This window comes from Vitis riparia, chromosome 10 (assembly GCF_004353265.1).
Source record: "Vitis riparia cultivar Riparia Gloire de Montpellier isolate 1030 chromosome 10, EGFV_Vit.rip_1.0, whole genome shotgun sequence".
Taxonomy (NCBI): domain Eukaryota; kingdom Viridiplantae; phylum Streptophyta; class Magnoliopsida; order Vitales; family Vitaceae; genus Vitis; species Vitis riparia.
In genome coordinates, this window is record NC_048440.1 from 15,613,447 (window position 1) to 15,635,491 (window position 22,045).

The 22,045-nt window shown below is 32.7% G+C and overlaps 1 protein-coding gene across 1 annotated transcript in view; it reads right to left on the reverse strand.

Annotated features, from left to right (window-relative positions):
- Nucleotides 1-1,052: 1,052 nt before the first annotated feature.
- LOC117923139 overlaps nt 1,053-22,045 on the reverse strand; it is a 31,502-nt gene continuing 10,509 nt past the window's right edge. The window contains exons 19-50 of the mRNA XM_034841380.1: nt 21,826-21,957; nt 20,722-20,840; nt 20,406-20,616; nt 20,037-20,274; nt 19,148-19,298; nt 18,340-18,707; nt 17,802-17,818; nt 14,331-14,468; nt 14,092-14,260; nt 13,866-13,937; nt 13,701-13,772; nt 13,531-13,602; nt 13,348-13,419; nt 13,004-13,075; nt 12,842-12,913; nt 12,666-12,737; nt 12,455-12,526; nt 12,295-12,366; nt 11,465-11,530; nt 10,318-10,383; nt 9,454-9,501; nt 9,330-9,368; nt 9,053-9,096; nt 4,424-4,812; nt 4,151-4,346; nt 3,570-3,587; nt 3,311-3,463; nt 3,058-3,176; nt 2,355-2,574; nt 2,018-2,255; nt 1,764-1,914; nt 1,053-1,671 (exon numbers count right to left, since the gene is read on the reverse strand). Coding sequence (XP_034697271.1) covers nt 1,354-1,671; nt 1,764-1,914; nt 2,018-2,255; nt 2,355-2,574; nt 3,058-3,176; nt 3,311-3,463; nt 3,570-3,587; nt 4,151-4,346; nt 4,424-4,812; nt 9,053-9,096; nt 9,330-9,368; nt 9,454-9,501; nt 10,318-10,383; nt 11,465-11,530; nt 12,295-12,366; nt 12,455-12,526; nt 12,666-12,737; nt 12,842-12,913; nt 13,004-13,075; nt 13,348-13,419; nt 13,531-13,602; nt 13,701-13,772; nt 13,866-13,937; nt 14,092-14,260; nt 14,331-14,468; nt 17,802-17,818; nt 18,340-18,707; nt 19,148-19,298; nt 20,037-20,274; nt 20,406-20,616; nt 20,722-20,840; nt 21,826-21,957 — 4,256 coding nt within the window. The 3' untranslated portion in view covers nt 1,053-1,353. The remainder of the gene's footprint in view (nt 1,672-1,763; nt 1,915-2,017; nt 2,256-2,354; nt 2,575-3,057; nt 3,177-3,310; nt 3,464-3,569; nt 3,588-4,150; nt 4,347-4,423; nt 4,813-9,052; nt 9,097-9,329; nt 9,369-9,453; nt 9,502-10,317; nt 10,384-11,464; nt 11,531-12,294; nt 12,367-12,454; nt 12,527-12,665; nt 12,738-12,841; nt 12,914-13,003; nt 13,076-13,347; nt 13,420-13,530; nt 13,603-13,700; nt 13,773-13,865; nt 13,938-14,091; nt 14,261-14,330; nt 14,469-17,801; nt 17,819-18,339; nt 18,708-19,147; nt 19,299-20,036; nt 20,275-20,405; nt 20,617-20,721; nt 20,841-21,825; nt 21,958-22,045) is intronic.

A 22,045-nucleotide genomic window follows, 5' to 3' on the forward strand; every position in this document is an offset into this window, starting at 1 on the left:
ATTGAACCGCAGCAGGTTTAACTAAGTCATCTTGTAAATCTTTGACCATTCCAGATAAGCCCTAGTGTGACTGATCTAAGCAAGGAAAGGGAAGAGACATTCTAAGCAAATTTTTACCAGGAAAAACATTCTAATTATTTTATATTTTCATTCCATGACTTTAGGGTGCAATATACTCGTGTATCTCTTCACGTATCGGTATGGGGCTACATGTGAGGATCGGTCATAAAAAGTATAATGTATCGTGAGTTCAAATTCTACAAATTTAAGGTTTCAAAACATTATTTGTCTAACTTGATATAAGGGCTCCGACAAGTAAATTTGGTTTTTTTATTTAATAAAAAAACAAACACCATTTAAGCCCGCCCATAATTATTTATGCTTTGTTTATTTGTGGGTCAATATCTCTCCTTATGTGGGTATGACATCAAATGAGAGGAAAGGTATTAGAGAACATAATATACATTATCAACCCAATCTTATAAGCTAAAGCTTTCAAGAAATTGATTGTGTAATATGATATCATTAACTATTAAGGCAAAATTGGGTGCAACATCAACCGAAGTTCCAAGAAATAGAAGACGGTGACAAAATCCTCCGTTGTGGTCAAATGTGTGTCATCACTTTAATCACTGTTAAGGTAAGTTGGGTGCAAAATTTCTTTCGTGAAGCTCATGTCTTATTTTACAACCGATCAAAATATATTATGATAATGTCGGGACACTGTAACTCCACGCAAACCTCACCTTTCACTTTCTAATAAAAGATATCACCATTGATTTCTATTTCATCCACAATCAAGAGTCAAAAGAGTATCCTTATCTATCTCACTTTCATACCTCAGATCAACTTGCTTACTCTCTCACCAAATCGTTACCTTATTGGTAATTTCAAAGTCATCACTCTAAAATTGGCATCCAAGATGGAAGCTCAATCTTGGGGGTCACAAAAGAAAACCATAGTTGAGTTGATGTTATCAGTTCATACTTTTATAGAAACCGGATCATTTGTAATTATTGTAAATGTCAAAACCATGATTTTTGGGTAAAATATCATTTCAACATCTCATAGTCGATACCTTATTTGCACTCACTCAGTATTGTACATAGCCAAGGAGTTGTGGTTACATGATTATTTAACTAATTTTCTTCAAAGAACTTACAACTTAAAAAATAGTTTAGTATGAAAGTTCGAAAAATATTGCTTCTTCTTGTACATGATGAATTCCCAACAGACAAAAGAAATATTGAGCAATACTTAAAATATGTCCAAGCCATTGAAAATCCAAACCTCAATTGTATCACATGCATGGAAGAAACTTCAAGCCTCAACTCTGGAGGAAGAACCACCAATCTATATTCCATCTGATGGCAGATTAGGAGGCTGGCTTCTACTTAAACTCTGATTTTGCATCTGTTGCTGTTGGTCTCTGAGGGATCTAAATCTCAAATCATCATTGTAGATGCCAGGATCTGAAATCACATCCTGAACAACAGTTTGTCCTTCAAGCATGCTTACCACTGCTGACATAGTAGGCCTTAGTGTAGGAGATGCATTGGTGCACAAGAGAGCTACTTTAATCATCCTTTCAGCCTCATCCTGGTTGAATTCAGACCCTAACTTTGGATCTACTATCTCCATTAAGCTACCTCTTTGTTGCAAAACAAAGGCCTGCAATAGAAATTAGTGCAGCAATTAAAAGAAGTAGCAACAATCAAGATTGTAAAGACAGCCTTAATGCCTAATGTTCCTACATAAATTACCAAATCAAGAAGACAAACACATTCGTTTTCTGGCTTGTAACTAGTGTTGCTCTTCCCACTGACAATTTCTAAAGCAACCACCCCAAAGCTGTAAATGTCTGCCTTATTTGTCAGATATCCCCAGAGTGCATATTCAGGAGCCATGTATCCTCTAAAAACAAACAGTATTCTTTGAATTACCACCTTTGAAAATTGATCACATGACCAAAAATAAATAAAAATCACAGAAAGCATTTCTAGAGATTTTAACTCACATGGTTCCAGCAACTCGAGTGCTAATGTGGGTGCTCTCCTCTCCATTAAGCCTAGCTAATCCAAAGTCTGATATCTTAGCATTTAGATCCTCATCAAGCAGTACATTTGTAGCTTTGATATCCCTGTGAACAATCTTGAGAGTTGATTCTTCCTGGAGAAATGCTATGCCTCTGGCTATCCCAACACATATCTTTTGTCTTGTTGCCCAGTCCAGTTTTAAAGCACTTGTTTTTGCATCTAGCAACAATGAAAAAAAAAATGGTTTAGACATTTTATATATGCTTATTTCAGATGCTATATATCATTTTTCTACAGACTACAGAGAAGCTATGTTACCATTTTTGTCAAAAAGAGCATAAGCAAGAGAATTATTTTCCATGTACTCATACACCAGCAGTAATTGGTTTCCTTCAGTACAGCATCCATAAAGCTTCACAAGATTTGGGTGTTGCAAAGCAGAAATCAAGCCAATCTCATTCACAAATTCACGGTAGCCTTGCCTTGACTTAGAAGAGAGCTGCTTCACTGCAATAAGAGTGCCATCTGATAGTTGACCCTGCATTGGTGGTACAAATGCACATTCATATGTAACTGTATTATCAAGAAAGTTTTTTCCTCTTCTCACAGATTTGAATCATTACAAATAATGATTCCTGCTTTGACACTAAGAAACAAAATAAGTCATATAAAATAGAAAATTGTTAATGAAAAATGGGAGCCACATGTAACTGCAGCTCCATCCACATTTTTCTCTTAACTTCTCCCACTAGGGATCACATTTGTTATGTTCTCTCCATCTCAGTATTAACATTCATATGCTAAATTCCATGCATAGAGCATGTGAATCCTTCAAGTCATCTACAACATTAAGATATGTGCTCAAATGTATGGTCAAAGTGCAAGCTATCTAGACAGAAGGACCTCAAGGCCACATCACCTGTAAGCAATGTCCAATATTCAAATAGGACATTCGTTTTAGTTTTTCTTTAAATAATTGGGATATTCAATTGAACAATGTTAGCTAGAAAGCCTAGAATACCTTGAATACAGATCCAAAACCACCTTCTCCAATCTTGTTTGCAGAATCAAAGTTGTTCGTCGCAGCTTTTATTTGTCTCAAAGTAAAGGAACCTATTTGCAGATCCAGCCCTCTAAGTTCTGCCAATAGCATCGTTAGAGACTTAGTGAAAGGAGGGTATATTCGATTCAGAAGAATGATTCAAAAGACATAATCAACCAATAAATTTGTGACAGAAAGCAGACATTCATTATGCAGAGAATTTAGCCAACACCTCTTTCCCTTGTGTTTTTGTCACCCAAATAGTGTCGCCAACAAAGGACACCCAGAACAAATAAAATCAGGCATAACAGTGAAGTGACAGCTCCAACAATGATGGAAAATTTTCTCTTCTTGCTTGCTTTTGTGCTCACCAAGAGGGGACTTTCTATTCTCCAAGTAAGATGAAACAACCAAAAGGTTAACATTAATATCCAGAAAAATAAAAATAAAATGAAATAAATCAACCATTATAATAGTTCTCTAAGTCTCACCTGCACAAGGTTCAGAACCTGAAGTAAACAAAATACCAAGCTTATCAGATGATGTAAGAGTCAAGAAATACTTAACAAACTTGTGTTCATTGATTCAGTATAAAATTATAATAATAATAATAATAATAATAATAAATAAATAAATAATAATAACAATAAAAAAACACCCAAGTCCACAAGACAGAAGCCATAACTCAAATTGATTTACGAAAGTGACACCATCTAGACAAGTTCTGCTTCCCATAAAAAGGACAGTGCACTTAAATAAGGCAACAAAAGCTAAAATTGCCTAATCCTTGGACCGTCATTTATGTAAGGACAATTTTGACATTCAAATATCTTATTTCACCATAGCCTCTTTTATCTGTCCAAATCAGTGGTCAAACATTAAAAAATAAAAAGGCCTTTGTTAGCTTCCTTAAAACAATCCAAATAACAGAAACACAATGCCCAGGCCAGATTACTTCAGTCACAGTGAGGAAAATTCAACATCAAACAGAAACACAAAACTATCAGTTGAAGTAGCACCAGCAGCAATAGTAGCAGTATTTAAAGGAAAGGGTCAGAAATAGATAACATACTGTGACATGCAGAAATAGCAGATATAAGAGGACCATATGTTCCTTTCTTAGGAATGGATGTAGTCCCTTTCCCTGCCCAATACAAGCGGATCTCTAGCGTATTATCAGTCACAGCAACATTAATTTGTTTTGTGACTGGTTTACCAGTTCCGTTTGCTTCTTCCATGATATTGAAATCCTTCCATTCTAACTTCCCCTGAATAAAAAGGTTCAAGATCAAAAAGTCTCCTTAGAATGGAAGAAACATATTCTTACTATAGCATAATTGATTACCTGAATATAAATGTCAAATATGCGCTGTCCAAGACTATGATACGCTTCATTATCTGTAATTTCTATCTCTGCAAAGTGGAGTCTCACAGTGTATTCCCCATTTTCTAGACAAAATCCATAATAGATGAGGGAGGTGGGAGCTCTACGTGCCGTCATATATAACTCTGAGCAATCCATTGAAAGCTTAGAGGAGTTAGATATGGTAAACATGGGAGCTTTCTTTTCATTATCCATGTAGACGCCTGTGCTGCTATATCCCCAATTTGAGCCACTGACATAATTTGTTGATGCACTTCCTACATAATCATCTCCGTCATAGGAGAATTTCCCAGAATTATCCGTAATGGTTACATTTTCTCCCCCACAGTTTATATGGAATGAGTGATACTCTGTCATATATGGAAATATCAAATTAATACTAATAGTCATTAAAATTACTGTTGGAAATTTTGAGGTGTTCAATCTCAGCTATTTATGTTCATCCACAAAGAAAACTGCATGCATAAATTAAACCAAAACTGAGAATGCATGTGCCATTTTGTTTCTGAGAACGTGTTATTGGACCAATACAGAACACATCATTTTTTTAAAGTCAATGGTTAGACAGATTGTTGTGGGAATCTGGAGGAAATCCGGAATGTACAACTGTCTTAACAGCTATAGCACAACTGTGTGGAAATCTGATATATTAACAGCTGTGTTACAGTTACATTTGTGTTACAACTATGTTGTAGTTACAACTGTGTTACAACTATAGTTGTGGTTTAGTTGTATGTCCTACTCTTAACTTATTCCCTGATTGTATGAGAGATTTTCTCTCTTAAAATCAAGGATTAGATTTCCTTTCTATGACATAACCTCAACCATTCATGTATAAATATCAATACTATAATCTATTTGAATAATAGAGAAAAAGAAGTTTTTTTCTTCTCCTTCAAATTTCTTCATGGTATTAGAGTTTAATCTGAACCGTTCAATCCGTTCATAACCAAATATGGAATGACCACCAAGAAGGACTCCTAAACCTTAGAAGTCACCTCCACTCAAGAAGCTCATATTTTGAGCAACAATGGAGGATTGGATGGTGCTACTCTCCTCATATTGGACACAAATTAAATGGGTAGAACTATCTTCAGTGGTCTCACGCAGTCATGATGTTCATATGCGGTAGAGGGAAGGATGACTACCTTACTGGTGCAGTACCTCGACCTATGAAAGAAGACCCAATATTCAAAAGATAGAAGGCTAAGAATAATATAGTTATGTCTTGGCTAATTAACTCAACGAACATTGACATAAGGAAAAATTTTATACTTAATTAAATGGTGCAAGAAATTTGGGAAGTAGCAAGGGAGACTTATTATGATATAGAAGACACAATAGAGACATTTGAAATAGAAGGGATCCTCCATGGTTTATGCCAAGGTGATTCTTTTGCCACTCAATATTTCAGTCTTCTAACTTGCTATTGGCGGAAACTAGACATGTTCAAAACCACCAAATGGGACTGCTCAACTAATGCAATAAAATACAAGAAGATCGTTGAAGAAATGAACCTACAAATTTTTATTAGCACTAAACAAAAATTTGAATGAAGTTCGAGGCAAAATATTAGGAACTAAACCTTTACCTAATATTCGAGAAGTTGCCTCAGAAGTAAGCCAAGAAGAAAGCAGAAAGAAAGTCATGCTGAGGTCACAAACCAACCAACCTGTCACCAAGAGTTCAGCCCTAACAGCTCAGGGTCCTCTCTGTCCTTCTAATGACAACCGACCAAGAAAAAGGAGACCTTAGTGTGGTCATTGTCGAAAACAAGGTCACACCAAGGACACATGGTGGAAAATCCATGGGAAACCAGTGGATTAGAAGCTGTCACATCCTTAAAATGATAGAGAAAGACAAGGACACCATGTCACCATTGAGGACAACCCAACACCACCTAATTCCAATCCGTCCAGCAAAGAGCAATTGGAACTATTGCAAAAAATGTTCACCTAGTCCCAACAAGGGGCAAATTCCTCTAATTCTATCATTGGATTTGAATCCTTAGCTCAAAAAGGTAATTTTCTTGCTATCCTGAAAGTAAAAAAAGAAAATTTGAGTCATTAAATTATTAACTCAGAAGCTTTTGATCACATAACTGAAGATGCCACAAATTTTCAAAATTCTACACCTTATTTTGGGAATTATATTGTTTGTAGAATCGATGGTTCTTTCTCAAAGGTGGTGGTATGGGTTTTGTTGTCATCTCTAAGGACCTAACTCTTGAGTCTGTTCTTTTGGTTCCAAACTTGGATCGCAATTTGTTATCCATTAGTAAACTTACTTAGGAAAAGAACTGTGTTACTAAATTTTTCCTACACCATTGTGTTTTTTAGGATTTGAATTCAACGAAGACAATAGGTATTATTGAGATATGTTCGGAACTCTATATCTTCAAAGTGACCGATTATATAAAAAGACAACCCCAACTGACAGTTGGTGAAAACAGTCTTTTTTTTTTAATTCAAATAAAGATAATGATGTTATGTTGTGGCACTATCATCTAAGATATCTTAATTTCTTGTCTTAAAAAACTCTTTTCATCATTATTCACAAACATTAACAAAATCTATAGACTAAAAAATTCCCTATATGGTCTCAAATAATTTCCTCAAGCTTGGTTTGATCGTTTTACCAAGGTCGTAAAGAGGTTTGGTTCCTCCCAATGTTAGTCTAACTAAAATACACACTTGAGGGAAGAATTGTCGTTATCATCGCCTATATGGATGACATAATCCTGATCGAGATCATGAGGAAGAAATAGTCAAACTCAAGAATTATCTTGTCCATGAGTTCGAAGTTAAAGACTTGGAAAATCTCAAATATTTTCTTGGATGAAAATTACTAGATAAAAAATGGGTATTGCAATCTCCCAAAGTATGTTCTAGACTTGCTAAAGGAGACTAGGATGCTTGGTTGTAAACTTGTAGACACACCTATGGACTACACTACTAAACTAGGAATTATAAAAGGAAGTGCTTTGGTGGATAAAGGGACATATCAAAGACTTGTGGGGAAACTAATTTATCTCTCACATAAGACCAGATATTGTTTTTTCAGTAAGTGTAATTAGCTAATTAATGAACAATCCAATTGAGGAATCTATGAAACTGTGTATCATATTCTAAGATAACTAAAAATGACTCTAGGAAAAGGATTCTATTTCAATAGAACATAAAGGAAAAACATTGAGATTTTTTTTCGGTGAAGACTGTGTTGGCTCCATAACTAATTGAAGATCAACCTTAAGATATTTCACCTATATATGGGGGAATTTGGTTACTTGGTGGAACAAAAAACAATTTGTTGTAGTTCAGAGCAGCGTAGAAGCAGAATTTAGAGTTATGACACATGGAATCTGTGATGGAATGCGATTAAAGAGACTCCTAAATGAGCTTCAAATTCCAGTAGAAAATTCTATAAAGATGTTCTATGAAATCAAACTACCATAAGTATCGTTAAGAACTCGGTTCATAATGATCAAACAAAGCATATGGAAATAGATCATCATTTTATCAAGGAGATGGTCGAAGAAAGGACAATTTCATTGGTTTACACTCCAACAACTCTTCATATAGTAAACATCCTTACCAAGGTGCTTTCTAGAACCAACTTCGAAGATTTGAGATCCAAGCTGGGCATGATCAACATTTACAACCCAACTTGAAGAGGAATGTGGAAATCCAGAGGAAATTTGGAATGTACAATAGTATTAATAGCTGTGTTATAACTACAACTCTGTTATAGCTATGTCACAACTGTGATTTAGTTGTATTTCCTTTTTTATCTTATTCCTTGATTTTATGAGAGATTTTCTCTACTAAAATCAAGGATTAGATTTCTTTTCTAAAACAAATGACCTTAATCATTCATGTATAAATATCAATAATAGAAGCTATTTGAATAATAAAGAAAAAGAAGTTTTTTTCTCTCTCAAATTTCTTCAATTATACATGCTTTAATTACTTTTATCCCAACCAACACAAAAAGCTGAAATGATCCCTCCCTCCCTCCCCATCCATCCATCCATCTATCTATCTATCTATCTATCAATCTATCTATCTATCTATTTATGCGCACGCAGGTATCATTTTTTCACAATCAATGGTTAAACAGAAAGTACATGCTTTATATGTTTTTATCCAACTTGACGCAAGAGGGTCAAAGATACAGTTACATTAATTTTCTATAATCCACACATGAGCACACAACAATGAGGATTGTTTTTCTACAATCAATGGTTAAACAAGTATATCACTATCATTTTTTGACAACCAATCATTGAAAAGAAGTTCAGCCGAACGAATAGAGAGGATGTTATGAAAAGTGCATTCCATTCTGTTTGGTGTAATTTCTATCAATCTTCCTAGATTCCATTTTTTTTTTCTCAACAGAAATGTTGAATTGCTGAGCCTGAGTGTTATTGCCTATTCCTCAAATTTAGGAAACCCCAGTATACTGTTTTAAGAGACAGAACTTTCAAAATGGTGCACAGACAACGCAAAATAAATGCAAAGGTAAACTTGCAGATCAGAAAATTAATTTTAAGGGAATTCATTGTTTTTAATCCTGGATATCAATACTTACTATTTTTGCAGTTAGGTTTCCTTGGGCATTGATGAATTCCACTTCTATTTAACAAGGAAAACAAAAGGTCAGCATTATAAATGCAATATGAAGATGTAATGAAAGCCATACCCATAAATAAAGATTGTTACAGCTAGAGAAAATTCTCTTGCTCAAGTGAGTGAATAAATGTTTCTGACATTGGCTTCAACTCATCCAGAGATTAGTTGAAGCTCAAAGTTTGCCTCACTCAAGTTGGAATTGAACAGATCTTAATGAGAGAGGGAAAGAGCCATACGAGGCAGTCTGAGACGAGCACCCATAGAAATTTATGTTTCTGTTTAAAAATTAAAAAGTCAACAAATTATAGAAGTTAAGAGGGAAAATATACTGAATCTAACATTATGAATAAGTTTTCTTACACAGTGTTCTTTTGACATGGCCAAGTAACATTATTATAAGAAAGATCACTGCAAGCAAACAATGAAACTAAATATTAAGTTCCTGATAAAAGCTATATATGAAGTGCATAAAAGATAAATGGGATTTGGAAACTTAAAAGCAGTCTGACATTCAAAGCTAAAATTACTCTGAAATATCATATACTAAAATAACTTAAGTAGACACTACTAGCAGTGAACATTTTCATGGTTGGTGAGGATCAGAGGAGTATCTGAAAGAAGAGAAAAATGGAAAATATGAGAGAAGTACAGTCATCACATCAAAATGTAGAGGAGCCTTACAGGCAATGATGGTAATTGAAAATAAACCCAACCCAACTTCACAAGAAACTAGAAACATGGTTTAGGTTATAATGCAGACTCATCTTGTACTAAAAACATCAAATGCAACCAAAGAGAAGGATAACAAATTGGGGAGAGAAGCCAATTAGAAGATGAGATGAACTTGAAATCTTTGGTCCTCACCATTAGATTTGGATATTACAACTATCCTCAGCTGTAATTCTGATAAACAGGACAATTATATAGGATGTAGAACTTTATTCAAAGCTTTTACAATCTAAGGGAGGTTCAGTCCAAAATTTGGAAGTGAAATGTGCAGGCAGAATGATCCATGTACAGAGAAGAGAGCTTAGAGCCAACTTTAGGTAAAAGATATCACAAAAACTGAGGCATACATATTATTTTCCAAGTAATACAACATCCAACACAGTAAATAAATAACTAAATAGTACATTGAATAATTAAGTTCAAAAAAAAAAAAAAAGATGGGAATACATTAAACAGACAGAAAGTGAATCCAAGCATCTAAGTTTGAGAACATACATATATTTATCTCCATCTAAGATTGAGCCCGATACAGTTCCAGATAGCATGTTGCCACCCAAAAAGCTAATAAAAAACCACATAAAAGTTTCAGCATGATATAATATAACTAAGCATCAGTAAGGTTTGAAAAATCGGTAAACACGGATATATCAATATTTGGATTTTACGGATATATTAGAAATATCGGAGAAATATAGTGGATATTTTGACAAAATTATCGATGGAGTGAAAATTATTCAAAATTAATGAGAATGATTGAAAAAAACTCCAAAAAATGATAAAATAAACAAGAATACATATGTTAAAGTTATTGTGTAAGCGTAATTGACATAAGTATGATTAAATATAATATTTATCAAATTTTTATAAAAAAATTAGCTTAAACTCCTTTAATATATTTATATTCATTTATTTTAAAATTTTAAAAATACTTTTATTAAAACATGTTTTATTACATTTTAAATAAAAAAATTAAATTGATTTATATAAAATATTTTATTTGATATTTAATTTCTAAAATTTTATTACAAATCTATGATGATAATTTTATCTATTAACATTAATTTATTTAAATAATTAAAATTATTAATAATTTATCTTATTAAATTAATTTTAATTTATAAAATATTAGGACTTCGTTATTTTTTTATATATTGTAGCAAATTTTGAGTTAAATTATGTTTTTAATATTTTAAAATAAAATCATTTCAAATTAAAGAAAATTAAAAGGATAAATAAAAAAAATTAAGAGTGAAGTGATAATATTTTTTTTAAAATAGGATTAATGAGATAAATATGAAAAATAGTTAAAAATAAAATGATAATATAAATTTAAAATAAATAATTTAAAAAAGCTTTCAAAAAAGTCTGAGATTTTTTGACCATTTATGGGTGATTTTTTTAGACCGCCCTTTGCCCACACGCATCATCCCCACAGTCGATTTTCACTCCCTGACCGAAAATTCGTTGATATATCGGCAATTTCTCCAACATTTTCTGTAGACCAATTATATTTCATTTCGCCCACTGCCAACAACCAATTTTTCACCGATATTTCGGCGATAAAATTGATTTTTCAAACTTTGAGCATTAGAACATTGTTATTCCCATTTCGCGGTATCAATTTCAAAACTTAATTACTTACGTGAATTCTGGTATATGTTGTGGACTGCTTGGGAAATTCCCTTCCAATCTGTTCAAGCTGACATCACTACAAAAGATTGCAGGACAAAAGGAGTCAGGCCTAAGTCTTCCAAGGCTGTATCACATCGTCAATAAAAGAGATAATACAGAATGTACAAGAGCAAATGAGAAGCAGAAAAAACATATTATATTCTCTAAGGATGCTTTCAGTCAGCTGGTTTTGATAGATATTTTTGAAGATATAAGTATTGGACACCTTTTGAAAATTGTTGATAGGTCAGTTTTGTCACAAGCCCCTCACTCGCAATCCTTGACATCCTCACAAACACCGACCACAACCTTTAACAGGTACCTATCTTTGCTCGCAAACAATGGATCTAAACTAAGCTTCACAATCATCATTGAGCAGACTCTATGACTGAGGCCCCTGCTTATGCAATATTAAATTTCCAAAATTCTATCCAGGAATGTCCTAACATCCTATTAGTTAGGAACTGAAAGGAAACTTGAGGTAATTTTGAAACCCTGTGGTTTCCATCCAGAGGTTGTTTTAAGGTTCTTGATTGTGTTTGGCTTGATATCAGGTGATAATAATCAACTAGGTTTTAAACCAAAGAAGATCAAGCTAATGTTTTAACACACCTATTCATCCACCTTTAGGGCGTTTCATTGAATTAAGGGTGATAGTCACTTTCTAATACAGATTCCAGTTTTATCATAGATTTGGAACTGGTTGATCCCAGTGTCTAATGGTTAAACAGATATTATAGATTTAAACCAGGAACAACGTATTTCTAAACATGTATATAGTGATAGATGAAGCAGACTTACAGCACACTCAGTTTCTTCATTTCCCAAATAGTAGGTGGGATACTTCCAGACATATTCACATTTCTCAAAACCCTGATGACAAAGTTCAGGTCACTTCTGTGTGATAGCACATATTTAACGTCAGTGAAACACATATGACTAAGGGGAGCATTTAACATACAAGTTTTTCATGTAGTCCTTGTGAGGCAGATATTTAGGAAAAAGGTTTGCCCCATTCATATCAGTGATCCTCCTGCATAAAAAGTATACAGCACAGATAATTAGGGAATGCTCAATTTGCATTTTTCATTTTAGTTTTTGTTTACCAAAAAAGAGAAACCCATTAAGGCATGAGGCTTGGGAAATATGTACAAGAATTCCCTTTTACTCACAGGTCATTCAAAGCTTCCAAATGAAAAATGCCATCGGGGATGGGTCCTTCCAGTCCAGTTGCATATAGTTCTCTTTGTTGATGCAAAAAATGTAGAAGAAAAAGAAGTATGACTCAGTATCCTAAAGTTCACTTTAAGCATGCAGGGAAACACAATTTGTTAGATAAGAATCTCACAGCCTTTTGAGTCGAGTCCAGCTGCCAATGAATTGAGGTATGCTTCCACTAAAGTTGTTACCACTTATCCTACTGCAGATAACAATATGAAAGGTATCTTAAGGATGTTAGATATTGCTGAGATTATGCTCGTCACAAAGAGAGAAATAAATGAGAACTTACAAATCGGTCAAGTTTTTCATCGCAGCAAGTTTTTCTGGCAAGTTTCCAACAAACTTATTGGATGAAAGTATTCTGCAATCAGAAAACGGCACCAAACACTAACACTCCTTTTGATTGCAAAGAAAAGGTAAGAAAATTAACAAACAAATAAGAATTTGCATCTTAGAGTTCAAGAACAATCATTATTGAGGTCAATAAGGCTTTTCACCCTTTCAGAGCAAGAAGAAAGCAAAAACCCATGGTTTTGAAGCGACCAAATATTGAGCAAAACAATATTCGCCAAGCAATTTTAAATATAGCATGAAGAACTAAACTAAATACCCATAAAAGATTATGTTTCTTACAGCACTGTTAAGCTGACCAAATTCCCAAGCTCCGCAGGAATATTTCCAGACAACCGGTTAGCTTCAAGGCTCCTTAAGTTTCATTGGAATCACAGCGACAGAGCAAAACCGAACCGGCATTGTCAAAACAAATTGAGATAGCAAGTGCTAAAAACACGATGAATTTACAAAATTGGGACATACAAGCTAGTGAGATTTGTAAAACTCCCCCATTCCCTAGGGATTTCCCCTGTTATGCGATTCGCTGCAAGTGAACTGCATAAAAATTTCTGGTGGTCAAGTTCAAGAACAGATACATCAAAGAGGAAACTGAAATTCTAGTTTATCTAATTGAATGAGACCAACAAGCTTACATAGAACGCAGAAACTTCATTGTAGCCCATTCTTTTGGAAGCGTGCCTTCAAGGTAGTTTCGAGTAAGGTCACTGCATGAATTCAAATGGTTTTATATATGACGCTTTGAAATTCTGTATATACACATATAAACAACAGAGATAAGTGTTTACAGAGGCTCTCACAGTTCCTCGAGATAAGGAAGATCGACCAATTGCGGTGGAAGCGTTCCAGGAAGACTGTACATTCTGAGGACTCTACAATGCAATAAATTAAAACAAAAAATAAAAATAAAAAATCAGGAAGGAACCAAAAAAAAAAAAAAAGTCAACAAACTTGAATATTTCTCTCACATTTTCTGGGTAACCAAACGCAAAAGAGAAAGCGAAGAGAGAGAGAAGGAATGAGTACAGGATTGTGATGTGACAAGTTGAGGAATTGGGGTGGCAATTGCACAGAACTGTGTTCTGGTCCAGGCCTGGTTTGGAATCAGAGATGACGAGGGTTTTGGATTCGCAAGGATCAACGCTTGAGTTTAAGGTGGCGCCCATTGTTCTTACGATTTTAGCCAGAGCAACCACTGCATTACAGGAGGAAAGTACTGTCGGTATATTAACTTAAAATGTAATAGAGAGGCAGAAACATCTTACATTCTTGGCGATCCAGCAGAGCAGATGTCAGTGGGCACAAGAAACACATGGTAATCAAAGAGAGACGAAGAAGACGCCACTGCAGCATATTTTGGAGTAAGGATTTGTCAGTGATATCTCCTCCTCCTGTCTGCCTGCCTTCCTTTTAGGAAGAGTTGTAATGCTGTATAACCCAACCACGACTGGACCACATGGAGAAAATTGTGCAATTGCTTCCTGCCAAGTGCCAACCGGGCATCACGGACGGCGACTGGAACACATGGAGAAAATTGTGCAATTGCCTTCTGCCAACTGCCACTGGCTTTGACGGTCGGTCGTGGACGCGTTCAAAGTGGGGATTTTGTAAAAATAAAATAGCTTTTTCAAAAATATGAATTTATTTTATGTGAGAGTAAATACTAAATACTTAGGGCTTATCGAAAATGTTTTCAAATATAATTCTAAAAAATAGTTTTTGAAAATAATTTTAAAAATTATTTTTTTCAAAAACTATTTTTTAATTTTAGTAGAAGGTCATAAATTTGGAGAGTTTACTTCTACGTTGAAATGAAGACCTTGAATAACAAATATTTGACCCAAAAAAAAGGGAAAAAAAAGTAATACGCATGGAAGAATTTTGTTTATGAGATTTTGACTAGGGATACGATGTTTAAAAATCTAAAATATTTTTAACATATTTTTAAATATGTTTTAAAAATAATTTTTATATCTGGTATTTTATTTTAAATTATTCTGTATGTTTATATAATTATTTTTTAAAAACATTTTATTTTATATTCTTAAAAATAAAAAACAGAAAATAGTTTTTTATTATCAAAAACTGTTTTTAAAAATACTAAATACTAATTTAGGGTCTAGAGTAAATGTTTTCAAAAATAATTCTAAAAAATAGTTTTTGAAAACAATTATGAAAATTATTTTCTAATTTTAGTAAAAGGTCATAAATTTGGAGAGTTTGTTTCTACACGCAACACAAAGACCTTGAAGAACAAATAATGGACTAGGAAGAAAAAAATGGGGAAAAGTAAAGTCTAAGTATGTAAAAACTTGTTTACGACATTTTGACTAGAGATGTGATATTTAGAAACCTAAAATATTTTTAAATATGTTTTAAAATATTTTTTATATCTAAAGTTTTATTTTTAATTATTTTACAAGTTTATATAATCATTTTTTAAATGAACTCTTAGAAAATAATAGATAACAATTAAAAAATGTTTTCTAAAAAGACTTTATTTTCTATTCTTAAGAATAAAAAACAAAAAATAATTTTTAATTATCAAACATGTTTTCTGTAATTTTTTTTAGTTCAAGAGAATATAAAACTATTCTAAATAACAATTTTCAAACAAGCCTTTATTTTTAAAAATTTTATATTTTATATAAAAAGTTTTTTTATGTTATAAATACTTTTAAAAACATTATCAATATTATTGGGTGTTTTATTTTTTATTTTTTACCTTTATCCTACTTATTAGTATATTCTAATTCGATTTCCTTTTGCATGTTTACCAATTCAATGACATTTGATTAATTAATTTCATTTTTTTTTCATATTTATATTTTATTATTTTGTATTTAAATAATTTAAAAGATTTAATAAAAAATTATTTCATTTTTTTTTTTAATATTAACGTCTTTCTTTTTTTCTTTATATCTTTCCACTCGATTCCAAATTCTCAGAGTGAGACATCAGTCAATCCCGGTCTTCTTTTTGTTCTTGCTTTTGCTTTCTTCGTTCTTATTTTTATATTCAGCCATGATCAGACTATATTGGGTCAGAAATTGATTATCAGTCCTTAAGAAATTGTGCAGTTGCTTTCACGGACGACGACTGGAACACACGGAGAAAATTGAGCAATTGCTTTCTGCCAACCGGGCTGCCACTGGCTTCGACGGTCGGTCGTTGACGCGTTCAAAATGGGGATTTTGTAAAAATAAAATAGCTTTTTCAAAAGTATGAATTTATTTTATGTGAGAGTAAATACTAAATAGGCCTTATCGAAAATGTTTTTAAAAATAATTCTAAAAAATAGTTTTTAAAAATAATTTTCTAATTTTAATAGAAAGTAAAAAATTTGGAGAGTTTACTTCTACATTGAAATGAAGACCTTGAATAACAAATATTTGATCGAAAAGAAAAAAGGGAAAAAACAGTAAAATCTAGGAAGAACTTGTTTGTGAGATTTTGACCAAGGATACGATGTTTAAAAATCTAAAATGTTTTTAACATGTTTTTAAATATGTTTTAAAAATAATTTTTATATTTGGTATTTTATTTTTAATTATCCTATATGTTTATATAATTATTTTTTAAAAACATCTTATTTTCTATTCTTAAAAATAAAAAATAAAAAATAATTTTTGGTTATAAAAAACTGTTTTCAAAAATACTAAATACTAAGTTAAGGCCTTCTAGTAAATGTTTTCAAAAATAATTCTAAAAAATAGTTTTTGAAAATAATTTTTAAAAATAATTTTCCAATTTTAATAGAAGGTCATAAATTTGGAGAGTTTGTTTTTATACGAAACACAAAGACCTTGAAGAACAAATAATGGATCAGGAAGAAAAAAAATGGTGAAAAGTAAAGTCTAAATATGGAAAAACTTGCTTATAACATTTTGATCAAAGATGTGATATTTAGAAACCTAAAATTTTTTTAATATGTTTTTAATATTTTTAAATATGTTTTAAAAATAATTTTTATATTTAATATTTTATTTTTAATTATTGTACAAGTTTATATAATTATTTCTTAAAGGAACTCTTAGAAAATAATAGGAAACAATTAAAAAAATATTTTCTAGAAAAGCCTTATTTTCTATTTTTAAGAATAAAAAAAAATATTATTAAACATGTTTTCTATATTTTTTTTTAGTTCAAAAGAACATAAAACTATTCTAAATAACAATTTCCAAACAAGCTTTTATTTTTAAAATTTTTATATTTTATATTTTAAATTTTTTTTTTTATGTTATAAATACTTTTAAAAACATTATCAATATTATTGGGTGTTTTTTTTTTGACCTTTATCCTACTTATTAGTATATTCTAATTCGATTTCCTTTGCATGTTTACCAATTCAATGAGATTTGATTAATCAACTTCATTTTTTTTTCATATTTATATTTTATTATTTTGTATTTAAATAATTTAAAAGATTTAATAAAAAATTATTTCAATTTTTTTTAATATTAACGTCTTTCTTTTTTCTTCATATCTTTCCACTCGATTCCAAATTCTCAGAGTGAGACATCAGTCAATCCCCCTTTTTGGTCTAGGGTCTTCTTTTTGTTCTTGCTTTTGCTTTCTTTGTTCTTATTTTTATATTCACCCACGATATTCCACACTTCTGTTCACACGAGACCAAATTATTAAAAGATTTGACTATCCCATCAATTTAAAGCCAGGCCCTCATCAGCCTATATTGGGTCAGAAATTGATTATCAGTCCTTAAGAAATTGACCCACTGAACACGTATGGAAAACTACAGCATCATTAAGAATATCAGATTATATTAAATCCAGATTCTGAAATATTTTCTTCAGAGCTGACGTTAGGCAATGGTAGAATCTTTGATTACCATTTGCAAATTGAATTTCAGGAACCTAACCAAGCACTGAGACATGTATTTGATGGCATCCACAAATGGCAGCTGCTATTTTTCCTTTGTTTGTTTGGTTGCTGGGAAAATATAGAGAAAACAAAGAGAATGGCAGCTGGGGCCGGGGTTTCTTTTCTTTCCTTTCCCTCAATTTTCTTGGCCACAGAATGGAGTGTTAAGGAAAAGCCGTATAGAAAAACAATCACCAAAAGACATGTTCCTGAGTGGCATCCGCTGTTTGAAGTTATAAATAGTAAGCCTCAGGACTACACAACTTATGTATTTATTGGTTACCTATTTGTAAGCAAAACTTGGATCAGTTTTGTTTCTAAATACAAGTAAAAAGCTTTCAACGGCAAGAAAAGTGCTTTCGAAACGTGCCCAACTAACGTTCTTACCATGGCTACATTAATGAGTCAGGATTGATTTGATGGAGATCACGCGTTGATGTAGAGGGAGATCCAATGCCTGTTGAATCAGATGAATGCTTGATGGTCTCAGTTTCACGTGATCTGTGGAAATGCATCTGACTATACTGGCTTCTGAGGGCTTCATCACCAAAAATAATTGGATTCAAGGGGAATTCCTGAACAGGAGTCCGACCTTCAAGCATATTCACCACTGCAGACATGGTAGGCCTAAGTGCCGGGGATGGATTGGTGCATAATAGAGATATTTTAATCATTCTTAAGACCTCTTCCTTGTTGAAATCAGACTCCAACTTTGGATCCACCAACTCCATCAGATTTCCTTTTTGTTGTAGAAAAAAGGCCTTGAAAATTGTACATTGAAATGTTAATCACATTTAAAGATCATACTGATTCCCATTCATAACTCTGATAGAAAATAGTAGTTCATAATAACTGGTATTGGCCATGACAAAGAAAAACAGAAATAAAATAGAACCAAACAAATGGAAGTGAGGTTCCTGGTCCAATCAGTCACCTTTCATGCCTACCATGGACTCTGTTGGGGTTCAACTTTTTCATGCATAAGAACTTTAACACTGGCAAGTTCTACCTACATGGCACCACTTGTATAGAAAGCCTTTCAAACACTTGCGCGATATTCAGTTTATATTTCAGTTTGAGTGTAGGATGACTAGAACATGTTAACAATTTAAATAGACATGACCCAAACCAAATAATCTGGTTTTCCATACTGTTCATTTGATTCAACAAACGTAAAGAATGAGATAAGGATCTTTCTTACCCAATCTAAAAGAGAAAAATAGTCCTCGTTTGGTCTATATTTCATGTTGTTCTTCCCAGCAACAATTTCCAATGCTACGACTCCAAAGCTGTAAACATTTGCTTTATAGGTTAAATAACCCCATAGCGCATACTCTGGTGCCATATATCCTCTGCACAATAAAGATCCTTTTATCATGTACAAACACCACTTTTGTGAAATAGTAATATTCATATCCAAAAAGTCTAATATTACTCATATTTTAAGTACCACATGGTCAATCATACTGGCAATCAGGCATACATTCTAGGAGATAACTTCATTAGACTTGATAAAATGAGTTTAGGTTTCTTAAAAAACAAGCAACTTATAATGCAAAGTGCAGAAAATGCCTGAAGAGTTGGAACTCTGAGAACAAATAAAAGAGCAAGATTCACAAATAAACTCTTTACCACATGCCAACATTAGTTTTGCAACTTCTAAAGTTGACCATTGAGGTAAACAAGCTTCGCAAATGATGACTGCTACTGTCATTAACAAGGTAATAAAGCATGAAAATTGTTTTATCACTGAGCATGAATCATGGCTAACAGCCTCCAAACAAGTAAAGTCTCATTGTAAGTGAAGTGCATAACATAAACAAGTTTCTACCAAATAATAATACTAATGCCATTTTATCCATATTCACCTCCATGCTAAAACTAGTAAACAGCTGACAGGTTATGGTATAAATCAGGGCAGCAACTCAATCTCTAAGGAATTTTGATCAGTAACTAATCACTATAATCTCGTATTCATTTGGAGAAAGAACAAAATGAGAAGAAAAATATTTATAGTCACCTATATCATTCTATGTACTGTCATACACTTGAAATGAAGAAAAAGATGAAATATAAAACCAGTAGCTCACATAGTTCCAGCAACTCTGGTGCTAATGTGGGTGTTCTCTTCTTCATCAAGCTTGGCCAAACCAAAGTCAGATATCTTAGGGTTAAGGTCCCTATCGAGAAGTACATTGTTTGTTTTGATGTCCCTATGAACAATTTTCAATGCTGATTCCTCGTGCAGGAAAGCCAAACCTCTTGCTATGCCAACACAAATCCTCTGTCTGGTGGGCCAGTCCAATTTCAATTGGAATTCCTCTCTACCTATAATTAACAGAAACTGCCCAATCAATAAAGTTCAACCTTGTTAATAGTTAACAGTTGCTCTCGGTTTCCAACAACATTTAGTGAAATAGCAAATACATCGAGTTTAAAAGTATTAAAGCAAAGTTCACCAAATAAAGCACGGGCAAGGCTATTGTTCTCCATGTATTCATATACCAACAATAGTTGATTTGCTTCAATACAGCATCCATATAATCTCACAAGATTCGGGTGTTGTAAACCAGATATCATTCCTATCTCATTCACAAATTCACGATTTCCTTGCTTCGATTTGGAAGAAAGTTGCTTCACTGCAATTATGGTACCATCTAACAATGTACCCTGAATTGGAAAATTTCGAGCATGCTTTAAATCCAAAGTCTAGCTTCAAATGTCATGGACCAAAAATTTAAAATTAATAATAGAGTTGATGCACCTGTAAAATACCTTGTATACAGATCCAAAACCTCCTTCCCCAAGCTTGTTTGCAGCATCAAAGTTGTTAGTAGCAGCTTTAATTTGTCGCAAAGTAAAAAAGCCAGTCTGCAGATCTAATCCTCTCAACTCTGTCCAAGAAAAAGGTTAAGATCTTAAGTAGCATTCAATAAAGTAATAAATTTGCATTTTACTTTGTATTTGAATGCCTCCTAATTAGTTAAGAGTACATTTGAAAGAATGAGATAAAAGGAAATGAAACCTTTCATTTTCTTGATTAGAACTTATAGGAACAAATATAGACAACAAGCAACTTTCCCACACTCCAACTGAGTCACTTCTAGAGTTCCAAAGTTTTCTTTTTTTTTTCATTTTTCCTTCTTGCAATCTAATTGGGCATAATGTCACATGCCACATTAATTCCTCCATGACTTGTTTATATATATGAGCAGAATGTTCTTAACCATCCTGAATGTGTTTAAGGGTGAGATGATAGAAAATTTTCTATACATGACATTTTAGAGGACCTAGAATCATGCATAAATATTGGAACATGGAAAAATAAAGAACAAGGAATTATACTTCTAAACATGCTAGAAAATTCTCAGAATGTCCTATTTTCAAATACTCATTGTCTTCTACCTCTTAGTGCATTTTTCTAGTTCTTTTCCATCTCTTGTTGGAGGAAAAACTAGCTCAACATCACAAGGTGTCTATGATTAACTCAATGGCACATGATTAGTTTGGAAAAGACTAAGACTTGCAATAGGATGAAGTTCGCAAAAATTACGTTTTTTTATTAAATTTAAATTAAATCAAGGTTACTCTAGGATTTAAATTAACCACTGATGGAGGATCTCAAGTTCCTGTGAGCTTAGGAAATGTCAAACATTGGTTTGACCCTTAATCCTTTCTCTCCTCTCCTCTAGCATCTTCATTTACACCAGTTTTGTAACATGTTTGAAAAAATTTTTGTAACACATTTGCAAAATCTTCTAATCTTGACATAAGAGTTATACTTAAAATGTACATATTCTTCCTGGTTCCTGCAATAGTTGGAAATATATAAGTATTTGCTATTATTTTTTGCACATATATAAAAAAAATTTACATCACCTTCGATTGGGGATTTGCCTTTGAAGTAGCATTTCCACCAAATAATGCCTAAAACTGTGAAAATGAGGATCAACAGCAAACCTAGAGCTCCAATGAGTGTCTTCTTGTTGCCATGAGAAGGAGGCTTGAAGTCTATACAAAAGAACATCCAACCAAGGTAAGTGTAAGATTGTGTATTATGACTTGCACAAAATTCCCCCGAACTGATATTCTTACAACA